The 14068-nt window shown below is 64.2% G+C and overlaps 1 protein-coding gene across 1 annotated transcript in view; it reads left to right on the top strand.

Annotated features, from left to right (window-relative positions):
- Positions 1–14068, top strand: part of mtmr11 (myotubularin related protein 11) — a 173759-nt gene that overhangs the window by 107666 nt on the left and 52025 nt on the right. The window contains exons 11-12 of the mRNA XM_072490525.1: positions 10275–10353; positions 11966–12036. Of these exons, the coding sequence (XP_072346626.1) occupies positions 10275–10353; positions 11966–12036 (150 nt within the window). The remainder of the gene's footprint in view (positions 1–10274; positions 10354–11965; positions 12037–14068) is intronic.

The following is a 14068-nucleotide window of genomic DNA, read 5'->3' as shown; positions in this document are numbered from 1 at the left end:
CCCACACTGACCCCCTACCCCACACTGACCCCCTCCCCCACACTGACCCCCTCCCCCACACTGACCCCCTCCCCCACACTGACACCCTCCCTACACTGACCCCCTCCCCCACACTGACCCCCTCCCCCACACTGACCGCCTCCCCCACACTGACCCCCTCCCCCACACTGACCCCCTCTCCCACACTGACCCCCTCCCCCACACTGACCCCATTCCCCATAGTGACCCCCTCCCCCACACTGACCCCCTCCCCCACACTGACCACATTCCCCACAATGACCCCGTCCCCCACACTGACATCCCTCCCCCACACTGACCCCCTCCCCCACACTGACACCCCTCCCCACACTCACTCCCTCCCCCACACTGACCCCCTCCCCCACACTGACCCCCTCCCCCACACTGACCCCCTCCCCCACACTGACCCCCTCCCCCACACTGACCCCCTCCCCCACACTGACCCCCTCCCCCACACTACCCCCTCCCCGACACTGACACCCCTCCCCACACTGACCCTCTCCCCCACACTGACCCCCTCCCCCACACTGACCCCCTCCCCCACACTGACCCCCTCCCCCACCCTGACCCCCTCCCCCACACTGACCGCCTCCCCCACACTGACCGCCTCCCCCACACTGACCGCCTCCCCCACACTGACCCCCTCCCCCACACTGACCCCCTCCCCCACACTGACCCCATTCCCCACACTGAAACCCTCCCCCACACTGACATCCCTCCCCACACTGACCCCCTCCCCCACACTGACACCCCTCCCCACACTCACCCCCTCCCCCACACTCACCCCCTCCCCCACACTGACCCCCTCCCCCACACTGACCCCCTCCCCCACACTGAAACCCTCCCCCACACTGACATCCCTCCCCACACTGACCCCCTCCCCCACACTGACACCCCTCCCCACACTCACCCCCTCCCCCACACTGACCCCCTCCCCCACACTGACCCCCTCCCCCACACTGACCCCCTCCCCCACACTGACCCCCTCCCCCACACTGACCCCCTCCCCCACACTGATCCCCTCCCCCACACTGATCCCCACACTGACCCCCTCCCCCACACTGACCCCATTCCCCACACTGACCCCCTCCCCCACACTGACCCGTTCCCCCACACTGACATCCCTCCCCCACACTGACCCCCTCCCCCACACTGACCCCCTACCCCACACTGACCCCCTACCCCACACTGACCCCCTACCCCACACTGATCCCCCACACTGACCCCCTACCCCACACTGACCCCCTACCCCACACTGACCCCCTACCCCACACTGACCCCCTCCCCCACACTGATCCCCCACACTGACCCCCTCCCCCACACTGACCCCCTCCCCCACACTGACCCCCTCCCCCACACTGATCCCCCACACTGAACCCCTCCCCACACTGACCCCCTCCCCCACACTGATCCCCCACACTGACCCCCTCCCCCACACTGACCCCCTCCCCCACACTGACCCCCTCCCCCACACTGACCCCCTCCCCCACACTGACCCCCTCCCCCACACTGACCCCCTCCCCCACTCTGACCCCCTCCCCCACTCTGACCCCCTCCCCCACACTGACCCCCTCCCCCACACTGACCCCCTCCCCCACACTGACCCCATTCCCCACACTGACCCCCTCCCCCACACTGACCCCCTCCCCCACACTGACCCCCTCCCCCACACTGACCCCCTCCCCCACACTGACCCCCTCCCCCACACTGACCCCCTCCCCCACACTGACCCCCTCCCCCACACTGACATCCCTCCCCACACTGACATCCCTCCCCCACACTGACCCCCTACCCCACACTGACCCCTTCGCCCACACTGACCCCCTCCCCCACACTGACGCCCTCCCCACACTGACCCCCTCCCCCACACTGACCCCCTCCCCCACACTGACCCCCTCCCCCACACTGACCCCCTCCCCCACACTGACGCCCTCCCCACACTGACACCCTCCCCACACTGACCCCCTCCCCCACACTGACCCCCTCCCCCACACTGACCCCCTCCCCCACACTGACCCCCTCCCCACACTGACATCCCTCCCCACACTGACCCCCTACCCCACACTGACCCCTTCCCCCACACTGACCCCCTCCCCCACACTGACCCCCTCCCCCACACTGACCCCCTCCCCCACACTGATGCCCTCCCCACACTGACCCCCTCCCCCACACTGACCCCCTCCCCCACACTGACCCCCTCCCCCACACTGACCGCCTCCCCCACACTGACCCCCTCCCCACACTGACCCCCTCCCCCACACTGACCCCCTCCCCCACACTGACCCCATTCCCCACACTGACCCCCTCCCCCGCACTGACCCCCTCCCCCGCACTGACCCCCACACTGACATCCCTCCCCACACTGACCCCCTCCCCCACACTGACCCCCTCCCCTACACTGACTCCCTCCCCCACACTGACCTCAACCGTGACCCCCTCCCCGACCCTGTCCCCCTCCCCCACCCTGTCCCCCTCCCCCACCCTGACCCCCTACCCCACTGTGAACCCCTCCCCCACCCTGTCCCCCTCCCCCACCCTGACCCCCTCCCCCACCCTGACCCCCTCCCCCACCCTGACCCCCTCCCCCACCATGACCCCCTCCCCACACTGACCCCCTCCCCCACACTGACCCCCTCCCCCACCCTGACCCCCTCCCCCACCCTGACCCCCACCCTGACCCCCTCCCCCACCCTGACCCCCTCCCCCACCCTGATCCCCACCCTGACCCCCTCCCCCACACTGACCCCCTCCCCCACACTGATCCCCTCCCCCACACTGATCCCCTCCCCCACACTGACTCCCTCCCCCACACTGACCCCCTCCCCACAATGACCCTGACCCCACCGTGACCCCATCCCCCTCACTGACCCCTGACCCCACTCTGATCTCCCTCTCCCTCCATGACCCCCTCCCCCACCGTGACCCCCTCCCCCACCGTGACCCCCTCCCCCACCGTGACCCCCTCCCCCACCGTGACCCCGTCCCCCACACTGACCCCCTCCCCCACACTGACCCCCTCCCCCACACTGACCCGCTCCCCCACACTGACATCCCTCCCCACACTGACATCCCTCCCCACACTGACCCCCTCCCCCACACTGACCCCCTCTCCCACACTGACCCCCTCTCCCACACTGACCCCCTACCCCACACTGACCCCCTCCCCCACACTGATCCCCCACACTGACCCCCTACCCCACACTGACCCCCTCCCCCACACTGATCCCCCACACTGACCCCCTCCCCCACACTGACCCCCTCCCCCACACTGACCCCCTCCCCCACACTGATCCCCCACACTGACCCCCTCCCCCACACTGACCCCCTCCCCCACACTGATCCCCCACACTGACCCCCTCCCCCACACTGACTCCCTCCCCCACACTGACCCCCTCCCCCAGACTGACCCCCTCCCCCACACTGACCCCCTCCCCCACACTGACCCCCTCCCCCACTCTGACCCCCTCCCCCACTCTGACCCCCTCCCCCACACTGACCCCCTCCCCCACACTGACCCCCTCCCCCACACTGACCCCATTCCCCACACTGACCCCATTCCCCACACTGACCCCCTCCCCCACGCTGACCCCCTCCCCCACACTGACCCCCTCCCCCACACTGACCCCCTCCCCCACACTGACCCCCTCCCCCACACTGACCCCCTCCCCCACACTGACCCCCTCCCCCACACTGACCCCCTCCCCCACACTGACATCCCTCCCCCACACTGACCCCCTACCCCACACTGACCCCTTCCCCCACACTGACCCCCTCCCCCACACTGACCCCCTCCCCCACACTGACCCCCTCCCCCACACTGACCCCCTCCCCCACACTGACGCCCTCCCCACACTGACCCCCTCCCCCACACTGACCCCCTCCCCCACACTGACCCCCTCCCCCACACTGACGCCCTCCCCACACTGACACCCTCCCCACACTGACCCCCTCCCCCACACTGACCCCCTCCCCCACACTGACCCCCTCCCCCACACTGACCCCCTCCCCCACACTGACCCCCTCCCCCACACTGACATCCCTCCCCACACTGACATCCCTCCCCACACTGACATCCCTCCCCCACACTGACATCCCTCCCCCACACTGACCCCCTACCCCACACTGACCCCTTCCCCCACACTGACCCCCTCCCCCACACTGACCCCCTCCCCCACACTGACCCCCTCCCCCACACTGACCCCCTCCCCCACACTGACCCCATTCCCCACACTGACCCCCTCCCCCACACTGACCCCCTCCCCCGCACTGACCCCCACACTGACATCCCTCCCCACACTGACCCCCTCCCCCACACTGACCCCCTCCCCCACACTGACTCCCTCCCCCACACTGACCTCAACCGTGACCCCCTCCCCGACCGTGACCCCCTCCCCCACCCTGTCCCCCTCCCCCACCCTGACCCCCTACCCCACTGTGAACCCCTCCCCACCCTGTCCCCCTCCCCCACCCTGACCCCCTCCCCCACCCTGACCCCCTCCCCCACCCTGACCCCCTCCCCACACTGACCCCCTCCCCCACACTGACCCCCTCCCCCACCCTGACCCCCTCCCCCACCCTGACCCCCTCCCCCACCCTGACCCCCTCCCCCACCCTGACCCCCTCCCCCACCCTGACCCCCTCCCCACACTGACCCCCTCCCCCACACTGACCCCCTCCCCCACACTGACCCCCTCCCCCACCCTGACCCCCTCCCCCACCCTGACCCCCTCCCCCACCCTGATCCCCACCCTGACCCCCTCCCCCACACTGACCCCCTCCCCCACTGTTACACCCTCCCCCACACTGACCCCCTCCCCACAATGACCCTGACCCCACCGTGATGGTATGTTGCCTCCCTGGTGCCAGGGTCCAGGATGTCTCCGAACGGGTAGAGGGAATCCTGAAGGGGGAGGGCAAACAGGTAGAGGTCGTTGTACATATTGGTACTAACGACATAGGCAGGAAGTGGCATGAGGTCCTGCAGCAGGAGTTCAGGGAGCTAGGCAGAAAGTTAAAAGACAGGACCTCGAGGGTTGTAATCTCGGGATTACTCCCTGTGCCACGTGCCAGTGAGGCTAGAAATAGGAAGATAGAGCAGACAAACACGTGGCTAAACAGCTGGTGTAGGAGGGAGGGTTTCTGTTATCTGGACCACTGGGAGCTCTTCCGGGGCAGGTGTGACCTGTATAAGATGGACGGGTTGCATCTAAACCGGAGAGGCATAAATATCCTGGCCGCGAGGTTTGCTAGTGTCACACGGGAGGGTTTAAACTAGTATGGCAGGGGGGTGGGCACGGGAGCAATAGGTCAGAAGGTGAGAGCGTTGAGGGAGAACTAGGGAATAGGGACAGTGTGGCTCTGAGGCAGAGCAGACGGGGAGAAGTTGCTGAACACAGCGGGTCTGGTGGCCTGAAGTGCATATGTTTTAATGCAAGGAGCATTACGGGTAAGGCAGATGAACTTAGAGCTTGGATTACTACTTGGAACTATGATGTTGTTGCCATTACAGAGACCTGGTTGAGGGAAGGGCAGGATTGGCAGCTAAACGTTCCAGGATTTAGATGTTTCAGGCGGGATAGAGGGGGATGTAAAAGGGGAGGCGGAGTTGCGCTACTTGTTCAGGAGAGTATCACAGCTATACAGCGAGAGGACACCTCAGAGGGCAGTGAGGCTATATGGGTAGAGATCAGGAATAAGAAGGGTGCAGTCACAATGTTGGGGGTATATTACAGGCCTCCCAACAGCCAGCGGGAGATAGAGGAGCAGATAGGTAGACAGATTTTGGAAAAGAGTAAAAACAACAGGGTTGTGGTGATGGGAGACTTCAACTTCCCCAATATTGACTGGGACTCACTTAGTGCCAGGGGCTTAGACGGGGCAGAGTTTGTAAGGAGCATCCAGGAGGGCTTCTTAAAACAATATGTAAACAGTCCAACTAGGGAAGAGGCGGTACTGGACCTGGTATTGGGGAATGAGCCCGGCCAGGTGGTAGATGTTTCAGTAGGGGAGCATTTCGGTAACAGTGATCACAATTCAGTAAGTTTTAAAGTACTGGTGGACAAGGATAAGAGTGGTCCGAGGATGAATGTGCTAAATTGGGGGAAGGCTAATTATAACAATATTAGGCGGGAACTGAAGAACATAGATTGGGGGCGGATGTTTGAGGGCAAATCAACATCTGACATGTGGGAGGCTTTCAAGTGTCAGTTGATAGGAATACAGGAGAGGCATGTTCCTGTGAGGAAGAAAGATAAATACGGCAATTTTCGGGAACCTTGGATGACGAATGATATTGTAGGCCTCGTCAAAAAGAAAAAGGAGGCATTTGTCAGGGCTAAAAGGCTGGGAACAGACGAAGCCTGTGTGGCATATAAGGAAAGTAGGAAGGAACTTAAGCAGGGAGTCAGGAGGGCTAGAAGGGGTCATGAAAAGTCATTGGCAAATAGGGTTAAGGAAAATCCCAAGGCTTTTTACACTTACATAAAAAGCAAGAGGGTAGCCAGGGAAAGGGTTGGCCCACTGAAGGATAGGCAAGGGAATCTATGTGTGGAGCCAGAGGAAATGGGCGAGGTACTAAATGAATACTTTGCATCAGTATTCACCAAAGAGAAGGAATTGGTAGATGTTGAGTCTGGAGAAGGGGGTGTAGATAGCCTGGGTCACATTGTGATCCAAAAAGACGAGGTGTTGGGTGTCTTAAAAAATATTAAGGTAGATAAGTCCCCAGGGCCGGATGGGATCTACCCCAGAATACTGAAGGAGGCTGGAGAGGAAATTGCTGAGGCCTTGACAAAAATCTTTGGATCCTCGCTGTCTTCAGGGGATGTCCCGGAGGACTGGAGAATAGCCAATGTTGTTCCTCTGTTTAAGAAGGGTGGCAGGGATAATCCCGGGAACTACAGGCCGGTGAGCCTTACTTCAGTGGTAGGGAAATTACTGGAGAGAATTCTTCGAGACAGGATCTACTCCCATTTGGAAGCAAATGGACGTATTAGTGAGAGGCAGCACGGTTTTGTGAAGGGGAGGTCGTGTCTCACTAACTTGATAGAGTTTTTCGAGGAGGTCACTAAGATGATTGATGCAGGTAGGGCAGTAGATGTTGTCTATATGGACTTCAGTAAGGCCTTTGACAAGGTCCCTCATGGTAGACTAGTACAAAAGGTGAAGTCACACGGGATCAGGGGTGAACTGGCAAGGTGGATACAGAACTGGCTAGGCCATAGAAGGCAGAGGGTAGCAATGGAGGGATGCTTTTCTAATTGGAGGGCTGTGACTAGTGGTGTTCCACAGGGATCAGTGCTGGGACCTTTGCTCTTTGTAGTATATATAAATGATTTGGAGGAAAATGTAACTGGTCTGATTAGTAAGTTTGCAGACGACACAAAGGTTGGTGGAATTGCGGATAGCGATGAGGACTGTCTGAGGATACAGCAGGATTTAGATTGTCTGGAGACTTGGGCGGAGAGATGGCAGATGGAGTTTAACCTGGACAAATGTGAGGTAATGCATTTTGGAAGGGCTAATGCAGGTAGGGAATATACAGTGAATGGTAGAACCCTCAAGAGTATTGAAAGTCAAAGAGATCTAGGAGTACAGGTCCACAGATCACTGAAAGGGGCTACACAGGTGGAGAAGGTAGTCAAGAAGGCATACGGCATGCTTGCCTTCATTGGCCGGGGCATTGAGTATAAGAATTGGCAAGTCATGTTGCAGCTGTATAGAACCTTAGTTAGGCCACACTTGGAGTATAGTGTTCAATTCTGGTCGCCACACTACCAGAAGGATGTGGAGGCTTTAGAGAGGGTGCAGAAGAGATTTACCAGAATGTTGCCTGGTATGGAGGGCATAAGCTATGAGGAGCGATTGAATAAACTCGGTTTGTTCTCACTGGAACGAAGGAGGTTGAGGGGCGACCTGATAGAGGTATACAAAATTATGAGGGGCATAGACAGAGTGGATAGTCAGAGGCTTTTCCCCAGGGTAGAGGGGTCAATTACTAGGGGGCATAGGTTTAAGGTGAGAGGGGCAAAGTTTAGAGTAGATGTACGAGGCAAGTTTTTTACGCAGAGGGTAGTGGGTGCCTGGAACTCACTACCGGAGGAGGTAGTGGAGGCAGGGACGATAGGGACATTTAAGGGGCATCTTGACAAATATATGAATAGGATGGGAATAGAAGGATACGGACCCAGGAAGTGTGGAAGACTGTAGTTTAGTCGGGCAGTATGGTCGGCACGGGCTTGGAGGGCCGAAGGGCCTGTTCCTGTGCTGTACATTTCTTTGTTCTTTGTTCTTTGTTTGTGACCCCCTCTCCCACACTGACCCCCTCCCCCACCGTGACCCCCTCACCCAAACTGTCCCCCTCCCACTATGACCCTGACCCCACCGTGGCCCCATCCCCCTCACTGACCCCCGACCCCACTCTGACCTCCCTCCCCCTCCATGACCCTCTCCCCCACACTGACCCCCTCCCCCACACTGACCCCCTCCCCCACACTATCCCCCTCCCCACACTGACCCCCTCCCCCACCCTGACCCCCTCCCCCACCCTGACCCCCTCCCCCACCCTGACCCCCTCCCCCACCCTGACCCCCTCCCCCACCGTGACACCCTCCCCCACCGTGACCCTCTCCCCCACAGTGACCCCCTCCCCCACACTTACCCCCTCCCCCACACTTACCCCCTCCCCACTATGACCCTGACCCCCTCCCCCTCACTGACCCCCGACCACACTCTGACCCCCCTCCCCCTCCATGACCCCCTCCCCCACTCTGACCCCCCTCCCCCACACTGACCCCCCTCCCCCACACTGACCCCCCTCCCCCACACTGACCCCCCTCCCTCACACTGACCCCCCTCCCCCACACTGACCCCCCTCCCCCACACTGACCCCCTCACCACCCTGTCCCCGACCCCACCCTGTCCCCGACCCCACCCTGTCCCCGACCCCACCCTGTCCCCGACCCCACCCTGACCCCGACCCCACCCTGACCCCGACCCCACCCTGACCCCGACCCCACCCTGTCCCCGACCCCACCCTGTCCCCGACCCCACCCTGACCCCGATCCCACCCTGACCCCACCCCGACCCCACCCTGACCCCGACCCCACCCTGTCCCCGACCCCACCCTGACCCCGACCCCACCCTGTCCCCGACCCCACCCTGTCCCCGACCCCACCCTGACCCCGACCCCACCCTGTCCCCGACCCCACCCTGTCCCCGACCCCACCCTGTCCCCGACCCCACCCTGACCCCGACCCCACCCTGACCCCGATCCCACCCTGACCCCACCCCGACCCCACCCTGACCCCGACCCCACCCTGTCCCCGACCCCACCCTGACCCCGACCCCACCCTGTCCCCGACCCCACCCTGTCCCCGACCCCACCCTGACCCCGACCCCACCCTGACCCCGACCCCACCCTGACCCCGACCCCACCCTGTCCCCGACCCCACCCTGACCCCGACCCCACCCTGACCCCGACCCCACCCTGACCCCGACCCCACCCTGACCCCGACCCCACCCTGTCCCCGACCCCACCCTGACCCCACCCCAACCCCACCCTGACCCCCAACCCCACCCTGACCCTGACCCCACCCTGACCCCGACCCCACCCTGACCCTGACCCTGACCCCACCCTGACCCCGACCCCCTCCTCACCCCGACCCCCTCCTCACCCCGACCCCCCTCCTCACCCAGACCCCCTCCTCACCCCGACCCCCTCCTCACCCCGACCCCACCCTGACCCCGACCCCACCCTGACCCCGACCCCACCCTGACCCCGACCCCACCCTGACCCCGATCCCACCCTGACCCCACCCCAACCCCACCCTGACCCCCAACCCCACCCTGACCCTGACCCCACCCTGACCCCGACCCCACCCTGACCCTGACCCCACCCTGACCCCGACCCCCTCCTCACCCCGACCCCCTCCTCACCCCGACCCCCTCCTCACCCCGACCCCCCTCCTCACCCAGACCCCCTCCTCACCCCGACCCCCTCCTCACCCCGACCCCCTCCTCACCCCGACCCCCTCCTCACCCCGAACCCCTCCTCACCCTGACCCCCCCTCCTGAATCCCTCCCCACCCTGACCCCGACCCCAGCCTGACCCCCTGACCCCGACTCCAGCCTGACCCCCTTCCCCCTCCCTGACCCCCTCCTCACCCTGATCCCCTCCTGACTCTCCGTCCACCACAGCTCCCTCCGCCCCTGCCCCCAGCTGACGCTGCTGTTTATTTGCTGATTATTGGTTGCAGAGAATTGCAGCTCGGTCAGGGATCCAGATGATAAGTGGCTCTCGGCCCTGGAGGGAACGCGCTGGCTGGAGGCTGTCAGGTAGGTGCAGGTGGGGGAGGAGTGCGCGGGGGGGCGGGAGGAGTGCGCGGGGGGGCGGGAGGAGTGCGCGGGGGGGCGGGAGGAGTGCGCGGCGGGGGGAGGAGTGCGCGGCGGGGGGAGGAGTGCGGGGGGAGGGAGGAGTGCGCGGGGAGGGGGGGGAGGAGTGCGCAGGGGGGGGGCGGAGTGCGCAGGGGGGGGGCGGAGTGCGCGGGGGGAGGGAGTGCGCAGGCGGGGGGGGGAGAGGAGTGCGCGGGGGGAGGGAGGAGTGCGCAGGGGGGGAGTGCGCGGGTGGGGGGAGGTGTGCGCGGGGGAGGGAGGAGTGCGCGGGGGGGAGGGAGGAGTGCGGGGGGGCGGTGTGCGCGGGTGGGGGGAGGGAGGAGTGCGGGGGGGGCGGAGTGCACGGCGGGGGGAGGAGTGCGCGGGGAGGGGGGAGGTGTGCGCAGGAGGGGGCGGAGTGCACGGGGGGAGGGAGTGCGCGGGTGGAGCGAGGAGTGCGCGGGGTGGAGGGGGCGGGTTTGGGTGAGAGGGAGGAGTGCGCGGGGGGAGGGGGTGGGTTTGGGTCGGGGAGGGGGCGGGCTTGGGTGGGGGTGGGGGGGAGGGGGGGATGGTTTGGGGGAGGGGGAGGAGGCGTGTTTGTCTGGGGGGAGGGGACGGGTTTCGGTGGGGGGAGGGGTGGGTTTGGGTGGGGGAGGGGGCGGGTTTGGGGGGGGCTGGGGGGGAGGGTTTTGTGTGGGGGGAGGGGGTGGGTTTGGGTGGGGGGGCGGGTTTGGGTGGGGGGGATGGGTTTGGGGGGGGGAGTGGTGGGTTTGGGTGGGGGGGGGCGGGTTTGGGTGGGGGGGCGAAGTGGCGGATTTGGGTGGGGGGAGGGGGCGGGTTTCGGGGGGGAGGGGGGATGGTTTGGATGGGGGCGAGGTGGCTGATTTGGGTGGGGGGGGGGGGGAGTGCTGGGTTTGGGTGGGGGGAGGGCCGGGTTTGGGTGGGGGAGAGTGGGCGGGTTTGGGGGGGGAGAGGGGGCAGGTTTGGGTAGGGGGAGGGGGCGGGTTTGGGGGGAATGGGTTTGGGTGGGGGAGGGGGTGGGTTTGGGTGGGGGGAGGGAGTGGGTTTGGGTTGGGGGAGGGGGTGGGTTTGGGGGGGATGGGTTTGGGTGGGGGAGGGGGCGGGTTTGGGTGGGGGTGGGGGGGAGAGGGGGCGGGTTTCGGTGGGGGGGAGAGGGGGCGGGTTTGGGTGGGGGTGGGGGGAGGGGGCGGGTTTGGGTGGGAGGGGCGGGTTTGGGGGGGGTGGGTTTGGGTGGGGGTTTAGGGGGAGGGTTTGTGTGGGGGGGAGGGGGCGGGTTTCGGTGGGGGGAGGGGGAAGGCTTGGGTGGGGGGGTAAGGGAGCGGGTTTGGGTGGGGAAGGGGTGGGTTTGGGTGGGGGAGGGGTACGGGTTTGGGTGGGGGAGAGGGGGCTGGTTTGGGTGGGGTGAGGAAGCGGGTTTGGGTGGGGGGGAGGGGGAGGATTTTGGTGGGGGGAGGATGTTTTTGGGTGGGGGAGGGAGGGTGTGTGTGGGGGGGGGGGTAAATGCGCTGATGGTTTGATCCACATTTTCCTGTTCTTTCTCTTCACCCCCCCACAGGTTGTGTCTGAAGAAGGCGAGTGAGGTCTCCTCGCTGCTCAGTAATCAGTGCCTGACCGTCGCCCTGCAGGGTAAGCCCTCTCCTGACTAGTCACACCAATATCCCAAAGCTCTGTGTGAGCACAGAGACTTCCCAAAGAATAATACCCCCTTCCCAAGACTACCAGTCCCCCTCCTCCTGAAGGTGCTGACTCTCACTGGGGTACAGACTCCCCCTCCTCTCCTGAAGGTGCTGACTCTCACTGGGGTACAGACTCCCCCTCCTGTCCTGAAGGTGCTGACTCTCACTGGGATACAGGGTCCCCCTCCTCTCCTGAAGGTGCTGACTCTCACTGGGGTACAGACTCTCCCTCCTCTCCTGAAGGTGCTGACTCTCACTGGGGTACAGACTCCCCCTCCTCTCCTGAAGGTGCTGACTCTCACTGGGGTACAGACTCCCCCTCCTCTCCTGAAGGTGCTGACTCTCACTGGGGTACAGACTTCCCCTCCTCTCCTGAAGGTGCTCACTCTCGCTGGGGTACAGGGCCCCCCTCCTCTCCTGAAGGTGCTGACTCTCACTGGGGTACAGGGTCCCCCTCCTCTCCTGAAGGTGCTGACACTCACTGGGGTACAGGGTCCCCCTCCTCTCCTGAAGGTGCTGACACTCACTGGGGTACAGACTCCCCCTCCTCTCCTGAAGGTGCTGACTCTCACTGGGGTACAGGGTCCCCCCTCCTCTCCTGAAGGTGCTGACTCTCACTGGGGTACAGACTCCCCCTCCTCTCCTGAAGGTGCTGACTCACTGGGGTACAGACTCCCCCTCCTCTCCTGAAGGTGCTGGCTCTCACTGGGGTACAGACTCCCCCTCCTCTCCTGAAGGTGCTGACTCACTGGGGTACAGACTCCCCCTCCTCTCTTGAAGGTGCTGACTCTCACTGGGGTACAGACTCCCCCTCCTCTCCTGAAGGTGCTGACTCTCACTGGGGTACAGGGTCCCCCTCCTCTCCTGAAGGTGCTGACTCTCACTGGGGTACAGGGTCCCCCTCGAATCCTGAAGGTGCTGACTCTCACTGGGGTACAGACTCCCCCTCCTCTCCTGAAGATTCTGACTCTCACTGGGGTACAGGGTCCCCCTCCTCTCCTGAATGTGCTGACTCTCACTGGGGTACAGGGTCCCCCTCCTCTCCTGAAGGTGCTGACTCTCACTGGGGTACAGATTATCCCTCCTCCCCTGAAGGTGCTGACTCTCGCTGGGGGACAGGGCCCCTCCTCTCCTGAAGGTGCTGACTCTCACTGGGGTAGAGGGTCCCCCTCCTCTCCTGAAGGTGCTGACTCTCGCTGGGGTACAGGGTCCCCCTCCAATCCTGAAGGTGCTGACTCTCACTGGGGTACAGACTCCCCCTCCTCTCCTGAAGGTGCTGACTCTCACTGGGGGACAGACTCCCCCTCCTCTCCTGAAGGTGCTGACTCTCGCTGGGGTACAGGGTCCCCCTCCTCTCCTGAAGGTGCAGACTCTCACTGGGGTACAGGGTCCCCCTCCTCTCCTGAAGGTGCTGACTCTCACTGGGGCACAGTCCCCCCTCCTCTCCTGAAGGTGCTGACTCTCACTGGGGTACAGGGTCCCCCTCCTCTCCTGAAGGTGCTGACTCTCGCTGGGGTACAGGGTCCCCCTCCAATCCTGAAGCTGCTGACTCTCACTGGGGGACAGACTCCCCCTCCTCTCCTGAAGGTGCTGACTCTCACTGGGGTACAGGGTCCCCCTCCTCTCCTGAAGGTGCTGACTCTCACTGGGGTACAGACTCCCCATCGTCTCCTGAAGGTGCTGGCACTCACTGGGGTACAGACTCCCCCTCTTCTCCTGAAGGTGCTGACTCTCACTGGGGTACAGACTCCCCCTCCTCTTCTGAAGGTGCTGACTCTCACTGGGTTACAGGGTCCCCCTCCTCTCCTGAAGGCGCTGACTCTCACTGGGGTGCAGACTCCCCCTCTTCTCCTGAAGGTGCTGACTCTCACTGGGGTACAGACTCCCCCTCCTCTCCTGAAGGTGCTGACTCTCACTGGGGTACAGACACCCCCTCCTCTCCTGAAGGTGCTGACTCTCACTGGGGTACAGACTCCCCCCTC

The sequence above is a fragment of the Scyliorhinus torazame genome, chromosome 26 (genome assembly GCF_047496885.1).
Source record: "Scyliorhinus torazame isolate Kashiwa2021f chromosome 26, sScyTor2.1, whole genome shotgun sequence".
Lineage (NCBI taxonomy): Eukaryota > Metazoa > Chordata > Chondrichthyes > Carcharhiniformes > Scyliorhinidae > Scyliorhinus > Scyliorhinus torazame.
The sequence above is the reverse complement of the archived record's forward strand: the minus strand, read 5'-3'. Positions and strand labels throughout refer to the sequence as shown.